Source organism: Lemur catta, chromosome X, assembly GCF_020740605.2.
Source record: "Lemur catta isolate mLemCat1 chromosome X, mLemCat1.pri, whole genome shotgun sequence".
In the NCBI taxonomy this organism is placed as follows: domain Eukaryota; kingdom Metazoa; phylum Chordata; class Mammalia; order Primates; family Lemuridae; genus Lemur; species Lemur catta.
In genome coordinates, this window is record NC_059155.1 from 61854030 (window position 1) to 61881935 (window position 27906).

Sequence of the window (27906 nt, forward strand, 5' to 3'; positions counted from 1 at the left end):
ATGTTTCTTGTGGAAAAAAGCATATTCAACTGCAGTCATATGACCTTTGTGTAAAAAAAATGTATATACAGCCACAAGCAAAAAAGAAAAGATTAAAGCAATGCTCCAGTGTTAAGTGGTTCTCTCTCAGGGCTACAATCACAAGTCATTTTAAGGTTGTTATTTATATATTTTATGTTTTCTAGGTTTTCTATTCTAACCATACTTTCTGATTATCAGAGAATAGAAGTATTTTTGAACAGATTTCAAGGCTATATAGGGTTCAGCCAGACTTGAGAACCCATTTGAAGTCATAGCCCTTTATCAGAGTATGTAGCAAGCACAATAAATAAGATATACAATCATTTAAGAACAAAACAGGTTTATTTGGATTTGGGACTCTGAGTAGTTCTGTCTCTACTGTCTGACCTCCTCCTGCCACGACTCCTGGACCTAGATGAGCTCTGGCTCCGGCTCTGGCTCCGGCTCCGGCTCCTGCGGCTCCTGCGACTCTGGCTCCGGCTGTCCCAGTCCCGGCTCCGGCCCCTTTTTCTTCCTCTACTTCGTGAACTGCGCCTCTCACGACTCTTTGACGTGTGTTTGTGAGATTTCTTCCCCCTGTGACTACTTCTCCTTTTCCTCTCCGATTCCCCATTTCTCTTATAGGGGTGGTCTGGACTGGGGCTCCTCCTCCTCCTCAGCCTGCCGTAGTATTCGTCGCGGTGGCCCATCCTCTCTCTCCTCTCCAAGTTCTTACCAAACGAGGAGCTAGTCTGATCTGGAGACAGGTACTTGTCTCTATTAGCTTCCCAAAATTCATTATTGGGATTTCTGAACACATGAAGAAAGTTGCAGTGTTTTCCTCTTGGACATTGCTGTATCTCAAATAAACCTGCAATGGCACAGTGATGAAACAGCACTTATTACTGTGTACTGTGAAGATGGTTCTTTATCCTTTTCGGAAGGTACATTTCTGATGTTTGGATGTGCTAGAACTATTTCCCACTGTGTATTATTTAAAAGGGGCTTATATAAATTGATGTTACGGTTTTGTTTCCAGAATTTCAAAAATGCTCCAACAAATGGCACTCTGAAAGGCAACAATTCAGAAGTTTTAATTAACCAGACTATCCCGTGCCCCTATTGGATTATGGCGCAGAGTGAAACTGGACAAATGGTGACCACATTGTCTTTCCTAAGGTTTCACTATCCCACTGACTGCCAATTTAGGACCCCTAATTAACATTGAAGAGCCAGCCTCTGGGGTCCCTGTGGTCGTGTGCTTTGAGATATGGTGGTGGCAGGATGGAACCATTGGTCAAAAGAGAAGGCCCATTATAGCTGGAGAAGCCTGTATTTTCTTGTTTTTTTTTTTTTTGAGACAGAGTCACACTCTGTTGCCCGGGCTAGAGTGCCATGGCATTAGCCTAGCTCACAGCAACCTCAAACTCCTGGGCTCAAGTGATCGTCCTGCCTCAGCCTCCCCAGTAGCTGGGACTACAGGCATGCGCCACCATGCCCGGCTGATTTTTTCTATATATTTTTAGTTGTCCAGCTAATTTCTTTCTATTTTTAGTAGAGACGGGGTCTGGCTCTTGCTCAGGCTGGTCTCGAACTCCTGAGCTCAAACCATCTGCCCGCCTCAGCCTCCCCGAGTGCTAGGATTGCAGGCATGAGCCACCGCGCCCAGCCTTTGTATTTTCTTTATACTTTGTGAATAAGATGATAAACATTGGCCTAATGCCTTAAATTTACCAAGTGCTTTTAATATGGAAGATTCTTGTCAAACGTGAAATCTCATTCAACAACTTTGAAATCTTTTTGGGGTTTTCAAACTCCTTTTTTTTAAAGCAATAAATTCCCCAAATATGTATAACAGTTAAAAGTAAAATACCTCCATAACAAACAGTATATACAAAAATTAACTCAAACTGGATCAGAGACCTAAATGTATGAGATGAAACTATAACTCTGAAGAAAACATGTAAGTAAATCGTCATGACACTGGGCTAAGCAATGGCATCCTAGATGTGATACCAAAAGCACAAGCAAAAAAACCCAAAAAAGGTAAATTGGACTTTATCAAAATTTAAAACTTGTGCTTCAAAGGACACAAAGTGAAAAGACAACCCACAAAATAGGAGAAAATATTTTGCAGGTCACGTTTGTGATCACGTTCTTGCATGCAGCATATATCAAGAACTCTTACAACTCAATAAAAAGACAAATAACTTAAGAAATGGGCAAAGGATCTGAATAGATATCTCTCCAAGGAAGATATACAAATAGCTAATAATAAGAATATGGAAAGATGCTCATTAGTTGCTAAGGAAATTAACAAAGCTGTAAATTTTTTTTAAAAACATGAAATAGTCTCCTGCTTTGGGGAAGTCAAAGCCATACTCAGAAGCACCTCACTGAAATCACACTAAATTGTCAGGAACTGACAAAAGTAACTGCTTTTATGGAGAAAAAAAAAAGCTATCTCTCTCATCCCCCAAGCCTTTAAACTTAAAGTACAATGATTCTTCTGATTTTTCTAAGCAGGAATCCTAAAATCTTCCTTTAAAATGTCAACATTCATGGAGACAAGGCTGCCAAAGATTCAGACTTGATAAATTATGTTCTTTAGTAGATGGTTTTAAGCAGGTGAGCGTAGAGCAAAGAAACACAAGTAAAGGCTAAGGTAAGTGTTCCACTGAGGCATTTAGAGGTTCATCTCTTTACTTGGGGAACTTCCACAACAGTTTAGCTAAGCCCAGTGGTAGAAATCAAAAAATAACCAAGCCTTCAAAGCTGCTGGCTACTCTCCACACAGGACTGAATCATTTCCTGATTTGGCTGCCACCGTCCAATGAGTCAGTCTGACTGAATGCACGTGTAACTGATCCCATGCCTACGGTCAGCCCCCAACGCACAAAAGCATGTATTTTCAAGTAAGGCGGGAAATGCTATAGGTAAGGTAACGTAGGTGGCAATGATGGCAGAAGATTCATTAGGAATAAAGGCAAAAAGAAAGAAACAAATACAGCTCAAGTGAGGAGAGCCAAGGAATGGAAAACACCACGCAACTGCGACAAGGAAAATGTGGCTTCCTATAGACACAACTTCTCAGGCTTCCTGAACTGTCAGACACAGAGCCCAGGACTGAGGATCAGAAGACTGGAATTCTAGTCCCAACTCTGTCGCTGATATGTTGTGACCTCAGTCACCTCATCCATAAAATGACCCACAAAGTCAGTTACAGATCTAAAGTGTGGTGTTCTTTATATAAAAATCTCTGCTCACCTACTTACTGCATGAGGCAAAAGCTATGCTTCACCCGTTTAAAAGATTGTTTTTTCCTGAAGAATATCCCTTTATATAAACAGTGGAACAACTGGGGAAAAAAATAATCACATTGTCTTACCACAAATTGCCATTTTCCACCGGGTCACTGGGCAGAATTCGCACTGAAGCTGTCGTCCTGCATACCAACGCCCATTAAACAGAGAAAGGGCTGCTTGGCATTCTTCTTCCCTTTAAACAAAAAAATCAAAGGATGTGCTTTCCAGTTACTTCTTAGTATTATTCCTAGATTAACCTTATTATCAATTAACCCTTTTATTACTTTATTGTAAGACCACCAAGTTCACTGTTTTTGTATTACCTAGGGAGTCCTCATTAGAGTATTCTAGCTCCCAAAGCTCACAATTTATTTAGGAACCCTTTTTGCTAACACTTTGAGGGTTTTTTTTTTTTTTGAGACAAGAGTCTCACTCTGTTGCCCAGGCTAGAGTGCCGTGGCATCAGCCTAGCTCACAGCAACCTCAAACTCCTGGGCTCAAGAGATCCTCCTGCCTCAGCCTCCCGAGTAGCTGGGACTACAGGCATGCGCCACCATGCCCGGCTAATTTTTCTATATATATATTTTTAGCTGTCCATATAATTTCTTTCTATTTTTAGTAGAGACGGGGTCTTGCTCTTGCTCAGGCTGGTCTCGAACTCCTGACCTCCAGCGATCCACTGGCCTCGGCCTCCCAGAGTGCTAGGATTACAGGCGTGAGCCACCGCGCCCGGCCTTTTGAGGGGTTTTGATACATGCAAATTGGCTTGGGTCAAAGCTTCTTAATCTAAAAGATTGGACCCTTAAAAATGCAGAAGTGTCTTCCATTGTTTCCCAGCTAGGATTGCTGTTCTTCTGTAAAATGGTTAACTTAACCCATTAGCCACGGTACAGTCTAGGCAAACTGTACAACACACAGAAATGACTCAGTAACTGCTCTCTTAGCTGCTCAAAGGTACACTAGGATGATTTTTGCACATCAATCTCTGGCTCTTTTGATTTATACTTTTATATTCTCTACTCTAGTTATCACTTTTCAGTTTGTATTTTAATTATTAAAATTATATAATAATATAACCATACTTTAAAAGATTCAAAACTATGTAAGTATATAAAGAATGGAATACAAATGTACTACTTTCATATCCCTTCTATATTTCTGCATCAACTTTTTTCCCCCTGCCCCGCCCATCAACTCTTAATACTTACATTTTTTAATATACCATGCATATGAAAGCTATATACCCAGTGGAAAAATTCCAGATGTCAACAGAAAGAAAACACCATGCTATGACAAGACAGGAAGACGTTCCTGTTCAGAATACTTACGACTGGTACTGAACATACACGTTACCCCTCAGGTGAGGCTCCAAGTTGCAGCTGACCTAAGGAGCAGTGAAGAATGCTGTCATAAAAAACTCAGGAAAAGAAATCAGTCAGCTATCAAATGCACTCTGTCCAGACTAACACTCCCAGAAGTAGTTACCAATCAATGATTCCAAAATAGGGATACTAGCCCACTCTTGCATCTATTTAAGGCATACTTCAGCACACAGCAGTGCTGCAGGCCCTAATCATCTCATCTCTGTTAATCCAGGGTTGCTTTTTTTTTCACAAATATGAAATGTTTCACATATGGATAACAATACAGAGACTATCAATCAGCCTGTATATATACTATCCAGATTTAACACTAGCATTTTCTATTTTTGGCTGAGAATGTTTAAATAAGTAAAATATTAAAGACCCAGTTGAAGCCCTTCCATCCTATTCTTTACCACTCTCTATCACACAGGTGAGCACTATCCAGATGCTGAGTGGAGCCTTCACATTCCAAACACAAATACATACGCACATATACGTACCGAGATCTACAGATGCAAATGTAGACACACAGGCATATACACATGTATCATATGCATGCCCAAAACATATATATATCATACATATAAGTGTATGTCTATCATGTAGAATGGGTATATACATATTTGTGTATACACATGCAAAGAAACACATATGTATTGATAAGCAACATACAGTATTGCTTTGCGTGTTTTAAAATTTTATATAAATAGTATTCCACATTTTTTTTCAAAATGTAATCACGAAAACTTAATGACTCATCTTAACCTTTGTATACTAGATATATCGTTATCAAATTTATTTTTCCACTCTTCTAATGATGGCTGTCCAAAGTGCTTCCAATTTTTCAACCACAAATAGTGCTGTGGTCAGCATTCTTGGACAGGTCTCTGTGGGTGTAAAGATCTCTCAAATGTGCAGACCCAGGAGGAGCATGCCGATCCGTATGTTAGGTGTGCCTTCTACTTTACTAGATATTGATGAACTGCTCTCTGAAGTGGTTTTTCTAATGTACGCATCCTCACCTATTCTTGGTATTAATAGAATTTATAATTTTTTGCCTGATAGGTGTGAATAATATCTCATTTTCATATGCAATGTTCCTATTACTAGTTGACTACTTGATCATTTGCTTACAAAAATGAGACCTGATTTGTTTTCATATGATAGTATACAAGAAGGTCCTCAAACATGCATGCTAGTGTTTAGCTTTTATCTTCAAAATGAATCTATACTTTTACGAATTTGTTCCAGAGTATTTTTATTAGGGTGTCTAAAAAGGGACAGGATCCAGACTCAATGACAGTTTGTATCACCATCCTTAGAAGGAAGAATAAAAGGCCTTGGGAGTCCATGTCAGTGTGCAAGGGACCTTACAGATCATTTAATCCAGTGGTTCCCAAAGACTCATTCATTTTCCATGATGAATTTGATGCTCTGAAAAGTTTCCTACTAAAAATTTACTAAATAGCTTTCCATTTGTAACTGCCAGTGTGACTAGCATGAGCTTGGCTGATAGAATTCTACACAAATTAGTTTGTGGTTAGTGGGTGCAGCTTGTTGCAGGTAACAGTGCCATTTCCATTAACCAGTCTGAAGTTTTAGAAGCTTCTCCACTGCTACCCCTTCACAGAAGCAGTATAATCCAAGGACCCTGTGAGGGAAACCACTGTTGTGATCTAGTCCCCTCATTTTGGGGATAAGGAAAAAGCCTGAAGAGGTAAAGTGCCATGTTCGAGAGCATAGGGCTAGTCAAACCACGCTGCCCCCCTGGCAAGCCAGCACTGCCAATGTGGATTGTGTGGGTGTGACCAAGCATTTCCACTTTAGTGGTTAGTGCTTGTGCTGAGTAGTGCAAAGACAGGAAGGTACACACCACAGAAACAAAAGGTTAAGGGGGGAAAGAAATTTAAAAAGCATTTTTAAAAATCTTGAAATCAGTTGCTAAAAGTATAGCCTTGAATTTCATGAATATCTCTGTTCCTTGGAAGGAACTCTCCACTGCCATTTCCAACTAGCAGAAAAAATATATAGATTTATTCCTGTCTTGTCCCAAATTATGGGACACATTTTCCCTTTCCTAACATAAGGTCATTCAGGTTCAGATCTGATGAAATCACAGACAAGGTAGAAAGCTTCACTATGCTAGGATTCAATTAATGGATCCCGGGAGCAGCAGGGATTACATCTGGCCTTACCCTTCTCACCTTAAGGAATATTTTTTAAAAAATTATTTGTCATCTTAATGCTTTTTTTAGCCCAGTATGGTGCATCACAAACCATGGTTTTTGGCATATGATGTTCAGTACTGAAAGTATCCAATGAATAACAACAAGGTTAAAAAAAAAAGTATCCAATGAATAAAAACAAGGTTAAAAAAAAAAAGGTACGATGTTCAGTACTGAAAGTATCCAATGAATAAAAACAAGGTTAAAAAAGTATCCAATGAATAAAAACAAGGTTTAAAAAAAAAAAGGTACGATGTTCAGTACTGAAAGTATCCAATGAATAAAAAAAAAGGTTAAAAAAAAAGGAATCTAGCTTTATGCTCTTGTGCAGCTCCAGAAGAAAGAACATGCACCTTGGTAAACACTGCAAGCAGGCACTGCCGACTCAGTGCACCAACAGACTCAGTGAGTGGAGTTGTGTCACACTGTGTACACTGCAGCTGCAGGGGAGACGCCTGCAGAAGAAGGAACGGAGTGCACCGTCCATCACATGCGGCCTTTAAGTGAAAGGTTGGATGGCTATGTGCAGAGGACCTGCTGCAGAGAATTCATCTGATGGAAAAGAGCTGGAACACAAAGGTATCAAATAAATGAAAGGTCCTTTTCAGTCTAGACCCTAGCATTCAGGAAATAATGGGGTGGGGGTGGGGGTGGGGTGGAAAGGGAGAGAGGAAAGTCACATTTCCAAGTGCCTGGGTGCCCAACCCCGGGCCAGGCACGTACTATTGCACATGGCACCACCCAGGCGAACAGCCTATGGCCTGGCTCTCTCATGCCATTGAGTGCTGCAGGCTGAAGCAAACCAGTCCCCTCCTCTACATGCATGCCCACCTTGAACTGAATCACCTTCCCCACATTCTTAAACTCGGGGAGCACATCATGATAGAAATCTAGGAACTGCTGGTAGGTTTCCTCTTCGCTGTACTCCAGGCTTGAGTCGGGGTCATAGTCGTCTCTCCTGCACTGCTCCATTCCAAATGTTGTAAACATGCTTTTAATAAGCAGGGTGGGACTCGATGCTGGGAAATTGTGTTTACGTGAACACCTGCATATGAAAGAAAAACTTGAATTCACTAGTCCAATGTTAAAAATTACACATAAAAAATGTGCTCTAAACTTTGAGATAAAGATTCAAGTAACTTAGTTGTTTTGACTTAACTGTAAGATAATAAATCCCACTCAAATGCCAAGTTTCAGCACTTAAGAAAACTGGTTTAAGACTGACCAATATATTGGCTCTCATTAAAATGTCAAGTTGGGAATGATTTCTAAGTTAATATGCCATTCAGTTGCCTTTGAATGAAGTTCAGGAAGCCTTATATATGTTAAGCCATGGGGGCAAAAGAAGGCCCATTGGCGTGACAGGGTGTGGTGACAAGGCACGAAGATGCCACACATGGGACTCCTGAGAGGAAGACGGGAAGTCACAATGCAATCCTGGTTCTGTGCAATCTTCGATGAACTCAAATGCTTAGAGAATAGGGTCATTTAAGAATTTCCAGTTAATGGAGTATTTCAGTCTCAGCTATGTACAGCATTTTATAGTGCTCATGTCATTTTTATATTTTTTTCCTTCTAATCCTTGTAACCTGTCAGGACAGTTGGTGCTAGTATTTTACCCACTTTGCAAAGAAGGAAGCTGAGGCCTAGAGAAGCACACTTGCCCAAGCCATGCAGCTGGGAAGAAAGAGATGGACCCAAGAGATCTGCATTAACCTACAATCTGGTGCCTGTTCATTATAGGGCATAATAAATATACTTCAGTTGTCATTTAATGAAGGTGGCTAACCATTATGAAGAACAATTTTCTTTTCATTGTTTAAATTGGGCCAAGGCTAATCCGACCAAACTGTGCCTGAGTAATGTTTCAAAAATCCTTTATATGAGTTTACTTTCTTATTTACTTCCTTCTCCTAAAATAAAATGAGAAAAAAAAATGTAGTTTGAGGTTCCAAATAAATAAATTTCCCTGGTTAGTTCTTAGTTAAAAATCAGTAAGGCAAAAATTTTTTTTTTTTTGGAGACAGAGTCTCACTCTGTTGCCCAGGCTAGAGTGAGTGCCGTGGCATTAGCCTAGCTCACAGCAACCTCAAACTCCTGGGCTCAAGCGATCCTACTGCCTCAGCCTCCCGAGTAGCTGGGACTACAGGCATGTGCCACCATGCCCGGCTAATTTTTTCTATATATATATTTTAGTTGGCCAGATAATTTCTTTCTATTTTTAGTAGAGACGGGGTCTCACTCTTGCTCAGGCTGGTCTTGAACTCCTGAGCTCAAACGATCCACCCGCCTCGGCATCCCAGAGTGCTAGGATAGTAAGGCAAAATTTTTAAGGAAAAAAACAAATCCACAGAACTTAGGGAAAAAGAAAGTTGAACAACAGGACATGTGTTGGAAAAAAAACATGGCCCTGAAATGACTAAATGTTTAATCATACTTACCTTCTATGTCTGTAATATACACACAGGCACATATTGAGATCATGCAAACAGAATGCCCAGCATACACTGTGGCCAGCTCAAAAATGTTCAATCAATGTTCACTAATGTAAAAGTTTCTATTTTCCAAATGATCTCCTAGATTATTCAGTTAGAGACCTTATAATTAGCTCCATCTTCCCAACTACCAACAGAACAAAGAGTGAGGGCCGGGCGCGGTGGCTCACGGCTGTAATCCTAGCATTCTGGGAGGCCGAGCCAGGAGGATCGTTTGAGCTCAGGAGTTCGAGACCAGCCTGAGCAAGAGTGAGACCCCATCTCTACTAAAAATAGAAAGAAATTAGCTGGACAATTAAAAATATATATAGAAAAATTTAGCTGGGCATGGTAGCGCATGCCTGTAGTCCCAGCTGCTCGGGAGGCTGAGGCAGGAGGATTGCTTAAGCCCAGGAGTTTGAGGTTGCTGTGAGCTAGGCTGACCCCACGGCACTCACTCTAGCCCAGGCAACAGAGCAAGACTCTGTCTCAAAAAAGAAAAAAAAAAAAAAAAGAATAAAGAGTGAGGATTCAACCTGGCTGGCAACATTAGCAGCAAATCAAAACTTTACAAATAAGAAGAACATACAGAATTAAATGAGGAATTAATTTATTGAGGTTAAAATTCTGCTCACAGGATTCTTAGATCTGAATGAACTTGGCCCTAGTTGCCAAGGGTATCAAATGAGTATTTGTCAATTTTGGAATAAAGCCCACGTCCCTGTTTAGGGGAAAACCCTACTTGACCTGGAGACCATCCTTACAATCTGCATGTATACAAAAGGCCAGCCCTACAGCTCCTACTGAAAAGTCAGCTAAAAGAAGTAATACTTAGGAAGGCAGTCTAAAGCTGTGGGTATCAGTCTAAAGCTGTGTGGGTATCAGAATTACCTGGGAAGAATGGAGATTTCTCAGTCCTGCCCCAAATCATCTGAGCAGACCTCAAGGGATGGGAGACCCATGTTCTCAAAGTAGTTCCCTACGTGGTCCTGAAGATCTGCTGTGTTTGGGAACCACTGATTTAGGGCATACCAGTTGCCCATTACTCTAATACTTGAATCAAGGCAGGCTGCTACAGAAACACATTGGTAGACATTACCTTCGACTGAGGATGGCCAATAAATGGTGTGAGTATCCAAATGCCCCCTTAGGTATAGCTAACTGACTACTCCTCTTTGTCATCTCCTCAAAGGAGCACTCCTGGTACCCACTGTCTTTGTTCTACATAGAATCCCTGCATTACATGCTAAAGTTAGGCTGCATTTATCAAAGGTCACTATAAGAAACATTCTCATGAAAATTATATATGTGACTGTTATAAAATACCTATCAAAGTTCTTGTCCACCTTCCTATTTAAATGGTCTTATTATATAACATTCCATGGGAGAAACCTTTAGAATCTAGTGCCAGGAAAATCTTTTGTCTTTCCAGAGATAGCACTCATTCTTCCTTTTTGGTAAGAACAATAGCTTATTGTCTGCTTGGAATACATTAAAATTTAGAATCAAAAGTATTGCACATTCACAATAATTCACTTTCTCTTCCTTTGCTTGCTTTCAATTTCCTCTATTTTATTTAACTTAATGCAGTAGATTGTGAGCATTCTTTAAATCACTTTTGGAAGTAGGTGAGGTATAAATAGATACTCAGACAAATAAGTTTTACCTTCCATCAGTAATTATGATCTTTCAGAGGAAAAAAATAGAACCTTACTCAAAGCTGTGATTCTAAGAAATACCAATTCCAGAAAGGCTCTAGAATTGAACTCTGTATTAATTACAAAAATAAACAACCGAGGAAATGCTTAGGTTAGGGAAGTGTTTCTCTAATGACCTGACAAACATTAACAACAGAATAGCTGTACAATCTGGAGCAAGTCACCAAGGCTTTCCATAAAAGGAGAACAGAACAGCACACTTGTCTGAAGGGATGGGGCTGGATTTCCTAACTGCTAATTTCACAGTATTTTATGTCACAATTTATCACTTGAATGATGAAACTACTCTCATAGTTCGATAGTTGTGATGGTGAAATTTCATATGCCTATAAAAACAGCAAGAAATGTTCACAAACTGCTTTGACCGCTGTCCATATTTCCTTGAAATGATTCTTGGAGATGGGGTCTCAGAGCCTGATGGGCCACTCTCCTTCCCAGAAGCCAGTGCCTGTCTACCAAGTTTTTGAAACCATTTAGGACATCTCCCCCTCTCTCTCTTATGCCCAACAGAAGGAGAATCCAGAATCAGGCTACCCCAAGTCTTAAATTTCAAGGAAATGTTCGAGATGCACCATACACGAGGGATCCCACAGCCGGAAAACCTTAAATGCAATTTGGTTCAACTATCCAGGCAAATGAGAACTCATATTGAGTCTCAGTTGTCCCTGAAAGGTAGTTTCTGGTGCATTTTTCTTTGGTGGTGAGTGTTTTACAACAATCAACTAATTACTGCTTCTTGCTGAGACTGAGTGTACATTTGAAAAGCACTTCTAAAGGTACCAAAGGGAATGAAGTCTCCTTTCTTCCCTTAGTTCCTAATTCCTCAAGAGGAGGCTTTCTACTAGTTACCAGATCCTGCAAATGCTTTCACAGATACTCTGAGCATCTACAATCCCAGAAAGAAATAAGAAATACAAAAGGAGGATAAATACTCTACATTAGTGATTCTCAATACTGGGGCACATTAGAAACACCTGAGGACATTTCAAAACTAAGACAACCAAGTCCCCATGATTTTGACTTATTCAATTTGAGGTGGAACATAATTTTTTTAAGCCTTTCTAGATGATTCTAATGTGCATCTAGGGTTGAGAACCACTGTTCTTAAAAAATAAAAAATGGTAAGAAGGCTTAAATTAAAAAAGAAAAACAAGAGAAAGAGAGAAAAGGCTATATTTTCAAATAAAGAAAAAAACTCACAGCATGGATAGTTTATGAATAAAATAAACCTGAAAGACATATGGTTTCTCATTAAATACACATGAATTTTCCTATTCATATCCCTTTTTAGGATAAATAGCACATTAAGATTATGATTAGATCTTCTCTTCTGCAGAATATACAGTGATAATTAACTTTTGCCTCAAATGGATTCATTCGCCATTAGGAATTATTTACCTACTTTAAGTTGTTCATTCATAAACAAGCCAAATTATAAAAATCACCATTACCTGGTATGTAGTAGGTGTTCAAATGTTTGCTAAATGACTAAAGGGATCAGCACTAGGTTTCCACATGAATGTCCTGTTTCAAAAACATTAATCCAAAAGAGGCAGGGGACAAGAGTGTCTCAGAGAATAACGGTGACAATAACAATAATGAAAACACCAGCAAACCAGATAGCATTCCCTGTGCACCTGGCCCCATTACAGGCTTCCCAGGCATTGGCTCATTTCAGCCTCTTAGCCTCCTCAGAGAGATGCGGCTATGTTTAATCCCATTTCACACATGAGAGAATTAAGACACACAGCGCAAGTAACTTTCCCAAAGTGATAGCCACTGAAGGCAGATTTTGAACCCAGGGGTGTGTTCCTGAGTCTGCGCACACTGATGATGGGAATTAAAATGCTTTTCCTCTACTCACTGGGATCCTGTCTTTCACAGATATCCCTTTACACATGCCACATTTTAAAAGCCTGTTTGGGGCACAGTGTTTGTGATTCAAAAAATAAAGTCAGGCTGCTCCAATCTCTTCAAATATATTACTTCCCCATCCCAGTTAGCCATTGTGGACTAATACCAGCACAAGACAAGCCACAAGCAAAAGGTCTTCCTAAAGCTGTGGAATGCACAGGAAGAGAACTAGGCTAAGCCTACCCAGGGTACAAGGATGGAGGAAACAAGAATGGTAGAAGCAGAGGAAGACAAGCTGGGGAAACAGAGTAGCAACAAGAACACAGCAGACACCTGATGACAAACATTCTAAATTGAAGCCCGGGCCTCTCCCAAAAGCAGAACTCAAAGACTTCAACATTTTGAATCACTTCATTCTGACATTATAAAACAAAGTCAGTTACCTATCTCCAAATCTGCAAGCTCCTGTTTTACTGTAGAACGGACAATTAGCTCGATCCTTCTCCATTATTCTTAAATCCAAGGGTGGTTCTGGGTTTTGCCATGTAGCACCATTTTCCAACTGTTGAAAATAACCATACCTTTACTGGCAGTGTAAAAACCCATGAAAGACTAAATGTTTCAAAATGTATCACAATCTTCTCCTCAAAAAGAAAACTGTTTCATTTAAGAACACAAACATTTACAATGTATTACAGTAGCCAATGAAAACTTCACAAACAATTATGCTGGAATGAGCTCTATTTCCCTCTTAGCTCCCAGTCACTTTCCTTTATTTGGCATCACTACTGCTACCAGGGCAGTCATCAAGGTCTCCAGCCATTCTGAAAAGGGTCCAAGGACTTATTAGAGAACCATCACAGACAGAAATAGAAGTTACTCTGAATCAAGGTAAACTGTCCATGTGGTGTTGCTTACACACACTGAAAGGACTCTAGACAAGTACAGTCCACGAGGGTGACTCCACACCATTTGTTTTTGTTCATCAATAAACTTTTGTTGTTGCTGTGTAAATAGTAGAGCCATGGGCTGGGTGTGGTGGTTCACGCCTGTAATCCTAGCACTCTGGTAGGCCGAGGCAGAAGGATCACTTGAGGTCAGGAGTTCGAGACCAGCTTGAACAAGAGCGAGACTCCATCTCTACCAAAAATAGAAAAATTAGCCGGGCATGGTGGCACGCACCTGTAGTCCCAGCTACTCAGGAGGCTGAGACAGCAGGATTGTTTGAGCCCAGGAGCTGGAGGCTGCAGTGAGCTATGATGATGCCACTGCACTCTAGCCTGGGTGACAGAGTGAGACTGTCTCAAAAAAAAAAGAAAAAAGAGCTACAAAGGTGATTCCAGGTATCCAGATGTGATCTAAATAGCTTACCGCAAAACTGACATCACTGGAACTATTGTTTCTAGTGAAACAATACTTGGTCTCAAATTCTTAATGAAAGGTTTTGAAAATACCTCATTTTCAGCCTGATCCAGCATCTTCTGCACAGCTTCCTACAAATGGTGTAAACATAGGACTAATGAAAACCTAGAAGTCAGGTAAGTCACATCTGGTTTCTCTGGTTAAGAATCTCACGTGTAACAATTAAAACACACATAAGTGCGTACTTCAGGTTCTTATTTTCTTTCTAAGTATAGATCTTCTGAAAAGCTTTCAAAGGATATATAGCTGAGACTTTCTATTCAAATAGAAAATTTAATAAATCACATTGCAAAATACTTCAAGTAGTCATAATAATTTCATTAACAGTAATATTTAGTATATTTGAGCATATATATACCATATTCTAGTTTTTAAGAGGAGCTGTTCATGAATATAAAACACAATGCTAGCTGAAACATAAACATTTAACAGAAGCTAAATATGACATGACCAGTAGTAATTAGCACTTAGGAGAAATTTCAAACTTTTTAATAAGTCAAAGGAAGTTCTGCAATATTCCAGTAAATTTGTGCTTTACTGGCATTTGAACAAGTTTTAAATTGTGTACCACAGACTTCTCTTCCCCAGCCCCTTAAAGCATCACATAAGACTCATATGTCTAGCTGTTTGATAACTCCACCTTGTCATGTAGAGTCCTCAGTAATTTAATGTGCTCAAACCCCTCCCCGACCCCAACACATATAAACACCCCTCTCAGTAAATAGTGCTGCCATTTGTCTGCCTGTTGGAACTAAAAACCTGAAAGTATGACTTGAATTCCCCTCCCTTTCCTTCCCCTCCCTCCCATTCAATCTACTAGCTAGAGTCCCACTGACTCTGCTCAACATACCCCAAATGTGTGACTTATCTTTATTAAGCACTACCCTCATCCAGACCACCATCATCTCCTGCCTGGAACAGCAGCCTTCTAACTGGTCACCGTATTTCCACTCTGGCCTCCTTGGTCACTGCTTCCTATCCCCCATTCTATATAGCTGCGATCCCCAAGCCCCAGGCCGGTCTGCCAGTACCGGTCCATTCCCCATAGCTCACCATCTCCCCACCCCCTACCCTGCATCCGAGGAAAAATTGTCTTCCATGAAACCAGTCCCTGGTGCCAAAAGGCTGGGGACCACAACTGTGGCTCACAACTGTAATCCTAGCATTTTGGGAGGCCAAGGCGGAAGGATTGCTAATAGTGAGACCCCGTCTCCTACAAAAAAATAGAAAAATTAGCCAGGCATGGTGGCATGTGCCTGTAGTCCCAGCTACTCAGGAGGCTGAGGCAGGAGGATTGTTTGATACCAAGAGTTTGAGGTTGTAGTGAGCTATGATGATGCCACTGCACTCTAGCCCGGGCAACAAAGTGAGACCTTGTCTCAAAAAAAAAAAGAAAAAGGTAAAGATATAAATAAGATGAGGTCACTCCTTGCTTAAATACCCTTCAGTGGCTTCCCATTACATGCAACATAAAATCCAAACTCCTCCTTCATATCCAGGAGGCCCTGTATGATCTGACACCGTCTATCCTCCTGACCTCCTCCCCTGTCCCTCTCCTTCGGTCTGTAGGTTGCAGGCACTCTGGTCTTCTTTCAGCCTCCAGGCTTCAGGCCTCTTCTCCCTGAGATCTCTGTATTCAGGTGTCAGCTCAAATATCAACTCCTCAGAGATTTCCTTGACTGGGAGATTGAAAGAAGTACTCCTCTATCACCATTACTCTATTACATCATTATCTCCTTTATTTCTTTATAGCACTTAATATTATCTTATAACATTTAAAATGATTGTTTTTATTTATGGTCTGAGACTCCTATCTAAAAAAATAACTCAATGAGAACAGGGACTGTGCTTTTCACTGTTCTATCTCTGTCCACTATAGAAGTGTCTAGCACACAGCAGAAACACATATTGCATATTCCTTTATATATGCTTAGATTCTATTTCATTTTACCCACTTCTCCTTAATATCTCACCAGACTTCTTTTGAATAAAAAGCATTTAAAACAAGCCTTAGGCCGGGTGCGGTGGCTCACGCCTGTAATCCTAGCACTCTGGGAAGTCGAGGCGGGCGGATTGTTTGAGCTTAGGAGTTCGAGGCCAGCCTGAGCAAGAGCGAGACCCTGTTTCTACTAAAAATAGAAAGAAATCATATGGACAACTAAAAATATATATATATAGAAAAATTAGCCGGGCATGGTGGCGCATGCCTGTAGTCCCTGCTACTCAGGAGGCTGAGGCAGGAGGATCGCTTGAGCCCAGGAGTTTGAGGTTGCTGTGAGCTAGGCTGATGCCACGGCACTCTAGCCCGGGCAACAGAGTGAAACTCTGTCTCAAAAAAATATAAATAAATAAATAAATAAATAAATAAATAAATAAATAAATAAATAAAAAGAAGCTTTACCTTTTACCTGATTCCTAAAAGACCTCAGTTGAAGAACACTCTATTGTTAGAATGGGACTGGATTCCTCTCTATAAAAATGACAAGCTCCAAACAATTTTTCTGTCCCCTAAAAATCTAGTGAGCTAGTGTGATCTTGCCTCATTTGGAAAGCAGTGCTTAAATAAGGGCGTCTAGAATTGACATTGAAACTGACTGATGGCCTGAGACACAGAAAACAAAGGTTGTGGAGGCTGCTTCTACCCCATCATGACTAGGATGTAAACACATGCATTCTTCCCCATTATAAGTAATTAACTACCCAATTTTGTGCTAATCAAATTTAGCAATATTATAGAAAAGATACATCCTGATGAATCAGTCAAGGAAAGATGAAAGGTGATATCTTTGAAATTAATATACTATTAAGGAATAGCAGCAAAATATATCAAATCAATCTTTTAAAAAGAATCCTGGAAGATACAGAAGATATAAACATATACCTTATATATTTTTTTTTCTTAGTGAGCAACTGTGTTAGCTACAATTGCCTTTATAGCTCAAGTTGGAAAGGAAGTCGAGATTTAATAAAAACAAAAAGTATTTCCTAATTCCTCAATATTAAGTACCTGATTTCTTTAAATCCACTAATTCTTGCTGACATATCACAAGCAGTTAGATCTCTTATGAACTAAATAAATGTAGAAACCAAACAAAATATTATTTTCTAAAGAAGTCAACCCACATACAGCAGAACCTCAGAAAAACATCACTTGCTATAGAGTAGTAGAGAGTGTAAAGCAAGGGCCAGCTGCCTGTTTTATAAATAAAGTTTTATTGGTACATGGCCACCACCATTCATTTACATATCATCTACGGCTGCTTTCAGGGTATACTGGCAGAGATAGATGTTTGCCACAGAGATCAGACAAACCACAAAGCATAAAAATATTACCTGGCACTTTCTAGACAAAGTTTGCCAATCCCTGGTATAAAAGGTAAATTGGGTGAAGTTGAAGAAAACCTTAATTTAAGGAATATGCTTCTGCACAGACCCAAAGAAGAGCATCATAAGGCAACTCCAGGGTACATATAGACTGAAAATATGACTGTTTTCAAACAAACAAATGAAGCAACAACAAAAAAGGAAAGCAAACCCAAACCCAGACATGACTACAGCTTATTCTTCAATCGCATCACACAGCACATGTGCACACTCAGAGGATATGCTGTGCCTCTATCCTCCCACAGCAGGAATCACCTCTCTTTCTTTCTTCTCTTGTAGTTTCTGCTCCTCCTCTTCTCTCTCTTTTCTCTGCTGTTCTTCCCATTCTTCCTTTAACTTTCTCTTTAAAGGAAAAAAACAGAGAAGGAAAGGTCATTTTTTTTAGGACTCACTTTTTAAAAATATTTAATATACAGGGAAAATAAATAAAAAAACTTTAAAAGCCTTGGTAAAATGAATAACAGTTTTTTTTTAAGTTCCAGGTGAGGAACTCTTAATGAGGGTTATTTTGGTTAACTAATTAATTGGTTCACTGGTTATGTGATTAATACTATACCTCTTGCTCTTCCTGCCGTTTCTTAGCTGCCTCTTCCTTTTCCTTCTTTATTCTGAATTCTTCTTGTGCCTTCTGCTCCCTCAGCAACCACTCCTCATGCAACTTTTGCCTATGAATATAATGACACAATCAATTAAAAGGAATGGGCATTAATTTACAAATACATACATACACATATGGTAGCAAAATGACATGTTTTGGGACTCATTAAAATACCATGAAGGATAAAGCAGTCAAGTGTGGGTAAGAGAATGAGAAGAGTAGAGCTTCTAGAAAAGCACTAAGTGTTAGCAAATATCTTCCTACATGGTAATAACTTAAAATCCTACTTGTTTTACATTTCATAGGTGTGTATGGCTGTGACATCTTTTACAAAAAAAAAAAAGGACACTATGACATTCCCTCTATGCTGATCACAGTTATTTTGGGTGCCAATAAAGTGGGTAGCAAGTTTCAAAGTAACATCTAGCTTTTTACACTCAGAAAGAATTACCCTTCCTATTCTATGCATTTAGAAGTGGCAATTCCATGACAGTCGCACTCTGAAAACCCAGCAACTTCTGCCATAAACCTTTGGAGTACTACTCCACACAGTTGCCTCTAAACACCTAAACTGCTGAATGATGGAAAATAAAGCTACATTGTGATTATGTCTTTAAAATAAAGGAAGCTACAGAGTTTTTTTTTTTTTTTAATTCTGAACACTCCAGAGGAGAGAAGAAAGCTATAGGTTTTAAGAAAAGATAAAGTTATAAAAATAAATTAGCAAGCATCTAGTCTATTCTTTAAATTGACCAATTATAAAGAGTGATGTTATCTTAAAGTGGCAAGTGCCTCAGACATCCAACATAACAAGTTGCTAATTTAAAGGGGGGTCAGATTTCCCAAGTTTATTTGCCAATCAAGTTCTTAGAACCTAGATTTCATTTTTCCACTGAATTTGTAAAAGGAAAATGAAATATGAGAAATTATTCTATATTACTAAATTATTCTATAACATTAGGAGTTAAATAAGGTTTTGTGTCTAGCCTAGGGACCTAACCACAATTTTAAATATTCTACGAGAAAATATATTACATTTCCAACCCCAGATTCCAGGAACACATATTTTAGCCATGGTAGAGGCTGATGTATTACATACATCAATGTTCCTATGCATGTTTGAGGGTACTATATAGATGTTTCAGTGTTCAGAACTCTGACTTACAAATCATTTGAGGAACATATTAATTGTATATAACTGAACCAAATGGTATATAACTTAAGACCACAAAAAAGTAAAATGCTATGAACTTTAAAAATTAATAACTTGAATGTATTATACATCTGTTTTAAAATAGGACATAAAGCCATACAGTATTTTCACATAAGTAATTTTCCTGTTTTTTAATAAAGCAGTATGGAACTCACAGTAATATAAAATAAAGATAAAAATACACAAAGATACATGTATGTGATCTAAAACAATGGGAAAACAAAAATTACTTCCCTATTTCTTACCATATACATCATCTGCATCCTAACAGAAATCTATAATAATTAGAGTTATTACAACACCTATCTGCTGACACTGTTTTAAGCACTATACATGTATCACCTCATTTAATCTCCACAATTCTATGAGGTAGACACTATGATTGATTTTACCTCCACTTTAAAGACAAGGAAATTGAAGCTTAGAGAGATTAAGAAACTGGAACACAGCTAGTAAGTAGCAGGGCCAGGTCTGGAACTCAGGTCTAGCTGAATCCAATTCCATATTCTCAATCACTACTGCTCTTTTAATTTTTTGGCATTTTGATAATTCTACCTATTTATGTGCTTAGGTAGATAACAAGAATCAATTACAAGAAAAGAAGCAACATTTCCAGTGAACATAGTAAATAGCTAGAGAATGTCTATAAAGTTTTTTTCTCCTTTTTTAAAAATTTTAATTATGGTAAAATAGACATAGCACAAAATTTACTAGTTTTACCATTTTTAAGTATATAGTTGAGTGGCATTAAATATATTCACATTGGTATGTGCCACATTAAAAAAAAGAAAGAAACTACCCCCTGAAAAAATATTAACAGAAAAAACAGCAGAATATTTTCATCATCTTGGGATAGGGGAGACCTTTTCAGTCAGACACCAAGGCCAGATATCATGAAAAAAGATATCATGAAAATCAAATCACAGTAAATAATGCTGTAAGCCAAGTTAGGATGAATGACAAATAAGAAAAATATGCATCACATATATGACAGATAAAGAATTAACACCCTTAATCAAGTAATAAAATTGCTTACAAAACAAATTAAAAAACATGTATCCAAAAAGAGAAAGGTGTAAGACTTAAGCAATCTATTAATAGGTAATAAAACACATAAAAAGATACTCAACCTTACTAGTTCAGAAATGTATGTTTGAAACAATGAAATATAGCTTTTCACTATATGAGTTTCAAAATTTGATAATGCCTAGTGTGAGTGAAGGTACAGGGAGAGGCACTTTTATTCACTGCCATAAGGGCTGCAAACTGCAAACTGGGATGCCCTTTCTACATGGCCATCAACATTTTACATGGACTTATCCTTTGATCCTACCAATTTTATTTCTAGTCATTTTCCTAAGGAAATAATAGGACAATTATCAAGGATATATAAGCATGGATGCTCACTGCAACTTCTTATATAAAACTAAAAAATCATTATAACCCAAAAGTCCATCAGTAGAGAATAAATTATGAATGAATGAATTATGAATAAAGAATAAATTATGCTAGATCCATACAGTGGATACCATACTGCCATTAAAATGGTTGAATTAGATCTCAGCATCAACACTGAGATATATGCACCATATACTTAGCAAGAAAGCAATTCATAGAAACATATGTATAAATATCATCCCATTATAGAAATACACATGTACATTTACACTTTCTTTCTTTCTTTCTTAAGAGTGGCTGTCTTTGGGTGTGTTGCATTTATTACAGCCCTTTTGTTTTTTACACTTGTTAATTATTTGGGTTTTTCTATTTCAAAAACATTTACAAATTAGCAAAAACAGTGAAGAATATTTCCCTTAAAAAATGATAACACCTAGTTTTAGCCCATCAGCTAGGGATTTAAATAGTTTACACATGATATTTTATAAGACCTATTTTGTACAAGACTTTATACAGAAAACCCATAACTAGTTAGTAAAGGTTGATAATATTCCAAAATAACTTTATTCACTTTAAGTGTCTCAATTAGCACTGACCTCTCTCTCTCCAACAATTTCTCTTCTTCCAGTTGCTGTTCTTCAGTGAAAGCATCCTCCTCCTCCTCCTTCTGTGAGAGTACTGAGGAAATTAAGATGGTTATTAAACTATCTGAGCATTGCAAATCCTTGGTCAAAAATTCAGGAAAAAAATACATACAATCTTTAATCTTTACTATTATGGTTAAAAACCCATTTCTAAAACTTTCTAATATTAAGAGCTCTAACCAACCTTATTTGGTACAATGTAAGCATCAAAAAGTACAATAATGGTAGTGGACAACATATTAAACTAAAAAATTAATCAATGGTTTCAAAGACACACAAAAAGGTGGTGGAGGTATGGGAAGGAACATCTATCTTTACAGAAGCATGGTAACTTAAAAATGTAGAAACACTTATTGTAGCGAAATCATCACTTTTGTAATCCCTCACTGTAAAAACTTAGACAAAGATGTTAAAAACACCGGATGAAAGCTTGTTGGGAAGAGGACATTTATACTATTTCAAAATATCACTCCACAGATGAGGACTAATTACAAATGGGGAAAAATGTACCTTTACAATGGAACAATCTAATGAGTAACATTTTAACCACACTTAGCATCATTAGGAGTGGAACAACCTGATAGGATAGGTCTTGTGATGTATGCAATTAAGAAATTTACAACATCCACTCTGTAATCTTTTTTCATAGAAAGTGTCATCTGAAGCTAATCATGAGATGATAGACTAATGCAGAATGCAGGGCATTCCACAAGATAACTGGCTTGAGCTTTTTAAAACAATCAATCCTGGTTTGAGGAAGTTTAAATACAGCCTGTATATCATACTATTGAATTACTATTTGTTTACTCAGGTGCATGTTTGGTATTGTGGTTCTGCAGGAGAATTTCCTCATTCTTAGGAGTCACAGGCTGAAGGATTTAGGGGTGAGGTGCTGTGACTGATATCTGCAACTGATGTGCAAAGGGTTCAGAAAAAATTTTGTATGTATGTATCTTTCTATATAAAGAGAGAGAAAGAAAGTAAGGGCAAATGTTGGCAACTGGCAAATCTAGCTCAAGGGTTCATGGATATCTATTGTACTTTTTTTTTTTTTGGAGACAGGGTTTTGCTCTGTTGCCTGGGCTAGAGTATAGTGGCTCATCATAACTCATTGCAACCTCAAACTCCTACGTTCAAGCAATCCTCCCGCCTCAGCCTCCCAAGTAACTGGGACTACAGGCACACACCACCATACCCAGATAATTTTTTTTTTCTGTTATGGCCTGCTACACAGGATAATTTTTTAATTTTTTTGTAGAGATGCGGTCTTGCTATGTTGTCCAGGCTGGTCTCCAACTCCTGGCCTTAAGCGATCCTCCTGCCTCAGCCTCCCAAAATGCTAGGATTACAGGTATGAGCCACCATGCCCGGACTTATAGTACTATTTTTTCCAACTTCATGTAGATTGGAACATTTTCAAAATAAAAACATGGTAAAATAACTTTTAATAGACTAGAAATTTATATTATATCCTCTTCAAAATTTAAATTTGAGGGGAAAAAAAGCAGTGAAAGTGGAAGTGAAATCGGGGACAACTGAAGTGATCCCAAGGAGATATAAGATCTCAGGCTTAAAGGAAAAAGATTCATGTCTGTCACATATATCGAGTATGGCACTAACCAAAGGCTCATCTAGTCCTAGATAATTATAATAGTTTACTTTTCTTAACTAAGTAAACTTTATTATTTCAACACCTAAAGTTAAAATAGGCAAAAATTTGGGATAAGTTCAAAGTCATATAAAATAATATCTAATTACTCAGATAATTAAATGATCTAATATACATAAAGGCCCATAAACCTAGAACAGAGGATATGACTAACTTAGAGTTATGCCATAGATTAGACATGGCACGGACACAGCTGATATTCACAAATACAATACAGTTGATCCCTGAACAACACAGGTTTGAACCACATGGGTCTATGTAGATTTTTTCCAATAAGTATATTACAAAAGTTTCTGGAGATTTGTGACAATTTGAAAACACTCACAGATGAAGCTTGCAGGCTAGGAGCATCGAAAAAATTAAGAAAAATTTAGGTATGTCATGAATGCACAAAATATATGTAGATAATAGTCTATTTTATCATTTACTACCATCAAATATACACAAATCTATTATAAGAAGTTAAAATTTTAATTACACTTTGTAGACAGCACATGGTGCCACTCACAGTCAAGAGAAATGTAAACAAATGTAAACATGCAGTATTAAATTGTAACTGCATAAAATTAACAGTCTAGTATAGTACATACTAGACATATCGTTAACAGTATCATAGCCACCTCCTGCTGCTATTGTGGTGAGTTCAAATGTTGCGAGTATCCGCTTAAAATGTCACATGAACTCCATGGGAGCAGTTTGCCTTTCCAGTAAATTGTGTATTGCAGTAAAAAGTGATTTCTGGAGTATTTTGCGTTGTATTTAGTGTGATACTGTAAACCCTGACCAACACCATGGGACCTATACAAAGTCCCACTAGTGATGCTGGAAGTGCTCACAAGAAGCAAAGTCATGACATTACAAGAAAAAGTTGAATCGTTTGATATGTACCATAGATTGAGGTCTGCTGCTGCAGGTAGCTGCCATTTCAAGATAAACAAATCCAGTGTAAGGACCATTGTTTAAAAAAAAAAAGGAAATTTATGAAGTTACTGCAGCTATTCCTGCAGAAGTGAAAACCTTGCACTTTTTGCAAAGTACCTTTTATCTCATATTGAAAATGTAGTTTTTATGTCAGTGCAAGATTGCTATAAGAAAGCATATCTAGGCCGGGCGCGGTGCTCACGCCTGTAATCCCTCACGCCTGTAATCCTAGCACTCTGGGAGGCCGAGGCGGGCAGATCGCTCAGGTCAGGAGTTCGAGACCAGCCTGAGCAAGAGCGAGACCCCCCGTTTCTACTAAAAATAGAAAGAAATTAGCTGGACAACTAAAAATATATAAAGTTAGCCGGGCATGGTGGCACATGCCTGTAGTCCCAGCTACTCGGGAGGCTGAGGCAGGAGGATCGCTTGAGCCCAGGAGTTTGAGGTTGCTGTGAGCTAGGCTGACGCCACGGCACTCACTCTAGCCCGGGCAACAGAGCGAGACTCTGTCTCAAAAAAAAAAAAAAAAAAAAAGAAAGCACATCTATAGACTCTGCTATGAGTCAAGAAAAAGTGAAATCATTATATGACAATGTAAAACAAAAGGAAGATGAAGGGTCTAAAGCTGGAGAATTTAATGCCAGCAAAGAATTATTTGATAATTTTAGAAAGAGGTTTGGCTTAAAAAATGTCAAGATAACAGGAGAAGCAGCTTCTGTTGACCAAGAGGCAGCAGATGAGTTCCCAGATGCTACTAAGAAAATCACCGAGAAGAAAGGATATCTGCCTGAACAGGTCTCTAGACAAAATTGTCTCATTCTGGAAAAATTTGCCACAAAGGACATTTAGTAGTAAGAAAGAAAAGTGAGCACCAAGATTTAAGGCAGGAAAGGATAGGCTAACTCTATTGTTTTGTGCAAATGAAGTTGGGTTTATGATCAGGACTGCCCTTATCTATAAAGCTGCTAACCTCAAGCCTTAAAGGGAAAAGACACACCAGCTGCCAGTCTTTTGGTTGTACAACAAGAGGGCCTGCACAATGAAAACTCTTTTTCTGGACTGATTTCATTGATGCTTTGTCCCTGAAGTCTGGAAGTACTTTGCCAGGAAGGGACTGCCTTTTAAGGTTTTGATATTGCACAATGCCCCTGCCACCCAGAACCCCATGAGTTCAACACTAAAGGCATCAAAGTGGTCTGTTTGCCCCCAAACACAACATCTCTAATTCAACCTCTAGATCAAGGGGTCATAAGGACCTTTAAGGCTCATTACACAGAGAATCCTGATAGGGCATCATGAAAGTCTGGATCTCATCATTGTTACAGAAAAAGCCATGAAAGCCACCAAAATTCCTGCTGGAGAAAATTGTGTCCAGATGTTGTGCATAACTGCACAGAATTTACAACAGAACCAGTCAAGGAAATCATGAAAGAGATTGTAGATAGGGGGAAAAAAATAGGTAGGGGGTGAAAGGTTTCAACATATGGATCTTGGAAAAATTCAAGAGCTAACAGACACCACACCAGAGGAATTAACAGAAGACAACTTGATGGAAATATGTGCTTTAGAACCAGTGCCAGATGATGAGAAAGAAGATGTAGAAGTAGCAGTGCCAGAAAACAAACTGACATTAGCTAATCTGGCAGAAGGGTTCCGATTATTCAAGACTGCTTTTTACTTCTTTTGCAACATTTAACATTGTTTCTGACATCGATCTGACATAACTTGACTCGGGAGGCAGCGGCCACAGCAAGTCACCCCATACAGTACTTAACTTCCTCCTGACACTGGGGCCTCCCGTTAGCGCGGGAGTGGAGGGAGCAATTTCGTACACAGAAAACAGGATGAGTAATCCATTACCCGCGTCCCTCAATCGAGCGAGTTCCTGCCGACGTTTCTTTCGTTTCTCCTTCTTCAGGGCGGCCCGGTACTTTTTGTGGCTGGAAGATGAAGACACAGACACACCGGCGTCAGCGGCTCCACCTGCAGCGCTGCCCGAGCTCCCCTCTCCTCAGCGCCCAGTGACAGGAAATCGCTCAAGTGCTCGGGAGAGATACCTTGCCTCCCTTGTCTTAAATACAAGACATGCATCTACCGTGGCCTCATCTTTCCACGTCCAGACGGCAGGTATTCTTCGCTGGCCACCTGTTCCTCTCCTCGCCTCCCTCAGCCCACAGCCGCCGGTGACAGCCTGTGGGCGCGCACTGGGAAGGGCTCGAGCTGCCGCGGTGGCTCACGTGCTTGGCCCCGGTTCCTTTCCCTTCCCTTCCTGCACATCCTGCATGCCCAGGATCGGACCGCCCCGTGCCCTCTTCTCGCCTGCCCATCTCCCTCAGCGGAGCTTACCTCGGTTTCTCTTGAAACACCAGCCTCTCGGGCGCCGCCATCTCAGCGGCGCTGCTCTACCGCCCCACCCCTCCCCTCCCCTCTCCTCCCCCCTCCTCCCCCTCCTCCCCCCAGGATCCGGCCGGAAAGGGCGGGCGCGCGCAGGCGCAAGTGTCCCGCGGGCCCCACCCGAGCCATACCAAAACCACAAGGCGGGAGGTTCCCTCTGACAAGCTAGTCGTCTCCTTCCTGAAAAATCCTTTTGGTGGCTCTTACCCCGCCCTGAAAGTAATACTTCCCGCCTCAGCGCTTCCCCCGTGCATTATCACTATCTCTCTCCACGCCATGCTGGGACGTCTTGTGGCCGGGAGGTTAAAGTCAGACTTCTCCCCCTTGTCTCGTCCACAGGAAGGCTAATGACACACAGCTGCGCGCCTCGCTGCCCTTCCAACTTCTCCAGGCTCCGCCTCCTTCCGCGGCTCCACCTATCAGCGCCTCAGACAAAGCTCCGGACTCCGCCCCCTGCCGTTCTCGCTCGTCTGGGCTTCATAAGGGAACCTAACTCCTGGGGCTGTAAAGGTGTGTCATCTGCCCCTGAGGACTTTACAGTTGAGAGGCAGAGAAGGACCAATCCATAAATAAGATAATAATGGTGCAGGGAAAGAGAAAGTTTTCTTAACATAGTCCAACTGGGTATTCAGAGAGAGCTTTCTGATGCTTGAGTTGAGTTTTGAAGGGAGATGACATTTACCTAGAGGGAGAGGGTGGGAATGGAATTACAGCCAGATCAGCATAAGCAAAGGCACTGAGAGGTGAAATTGGAATGCGTCTGGCACAGCAAGAATTTTGGCGATCGAATTTAAAGTGTAATTCGAGAGTATCACGGAATACAGTGGCAGTAGCGGGCTGCGGGGGCTAGGTTATGGAGGAGGGCCTGGTACGCCATGCTAAGACTCTAAAATTACGTTCTATAGGCAATGGTGAAACCATTGAAAGCCTTCAAATAGAGGCTTGTTGCAGTCATATTTTCGTTTTAGGTAAATCACTCTGGTTCGCAATATAAAGGATTAAAAGATAAAGCTAGACTATCACAATAATCTAGGTGAGACGTGATGAGGAATTAGGTTGGGGCAATGACAGTAGGGATTGAGAACGTAAAAATCGTCCCTGCTAATAATCAGACTGTGATATACTCATACAAGGCCAACAACAAGGCCAAGAAAAAGATGTTTCTTTCGAGGACACAGTACACCTGCAAAATGACTAACAGCCTCTATCTTTTGAGTGACTTAATAACTTCCCTGGCCTCCCTTTCTTCCTTTCTTCTCCAAATTAAAATTGCCGAGATACCCAATTACTACACTTCTCCTGCTTCCCCTAATCCCTCATCAG

General features: G+C 39.6%; 1 protein-coding gene across 4 annotated transcripts; it reads right to left on the minus strand.

Moving 5' to 3' along the window:
* Window positions 1–344: 344 nt before the first annotated feature.
* On the minus strand, window positions 345–26954 carry ZRSR2 (zinc finger CCCH-type, RNA binding motif and serine/arginine rich 2). Of its 4 annotated transcripts, none has more exons than XM_045538325.1 (11): window positions 26791–26954; window positions 26050–26129; window positions 21552–21633; window positions 18303–18411; window positions 18002–18088; window positions 14395–14433; window positions 13384–13502; window positions 7726–7939; window positions 4634–4689; window positions 3389–3498; window positions 345–871 (listed from the first exon to the last, which is right to left on the minus strand). In XM_045538325.1, the coding sequence occupies exons 1-11, from the start codon at window positions 26859–26861 to the stop codon at window positions 363–365; spliced, it is 1476 nt and encodes a 491-aa protein (XP_045394281.1). In that variant the 5' UTR covers window positions 26862–26954; the 3' UTR covers window positions 345–362. The 4 variants fall into 4 exon arrangements, with proteins under 4 accessions (XP_045394281.1, XP_045394282.1, XP_045394284.1 ...); XM_045538326.1 differs by lacking the exon at window positions 26791–26954 and adding an exon at window positions 26536–26606; XM_045538328.1 differs by lacking the exon at window positions 26791–26954 and adding an exon at window positions 26285–26529.
* Window positions 26955–27906: the final 952 nt, after the last annotated feature.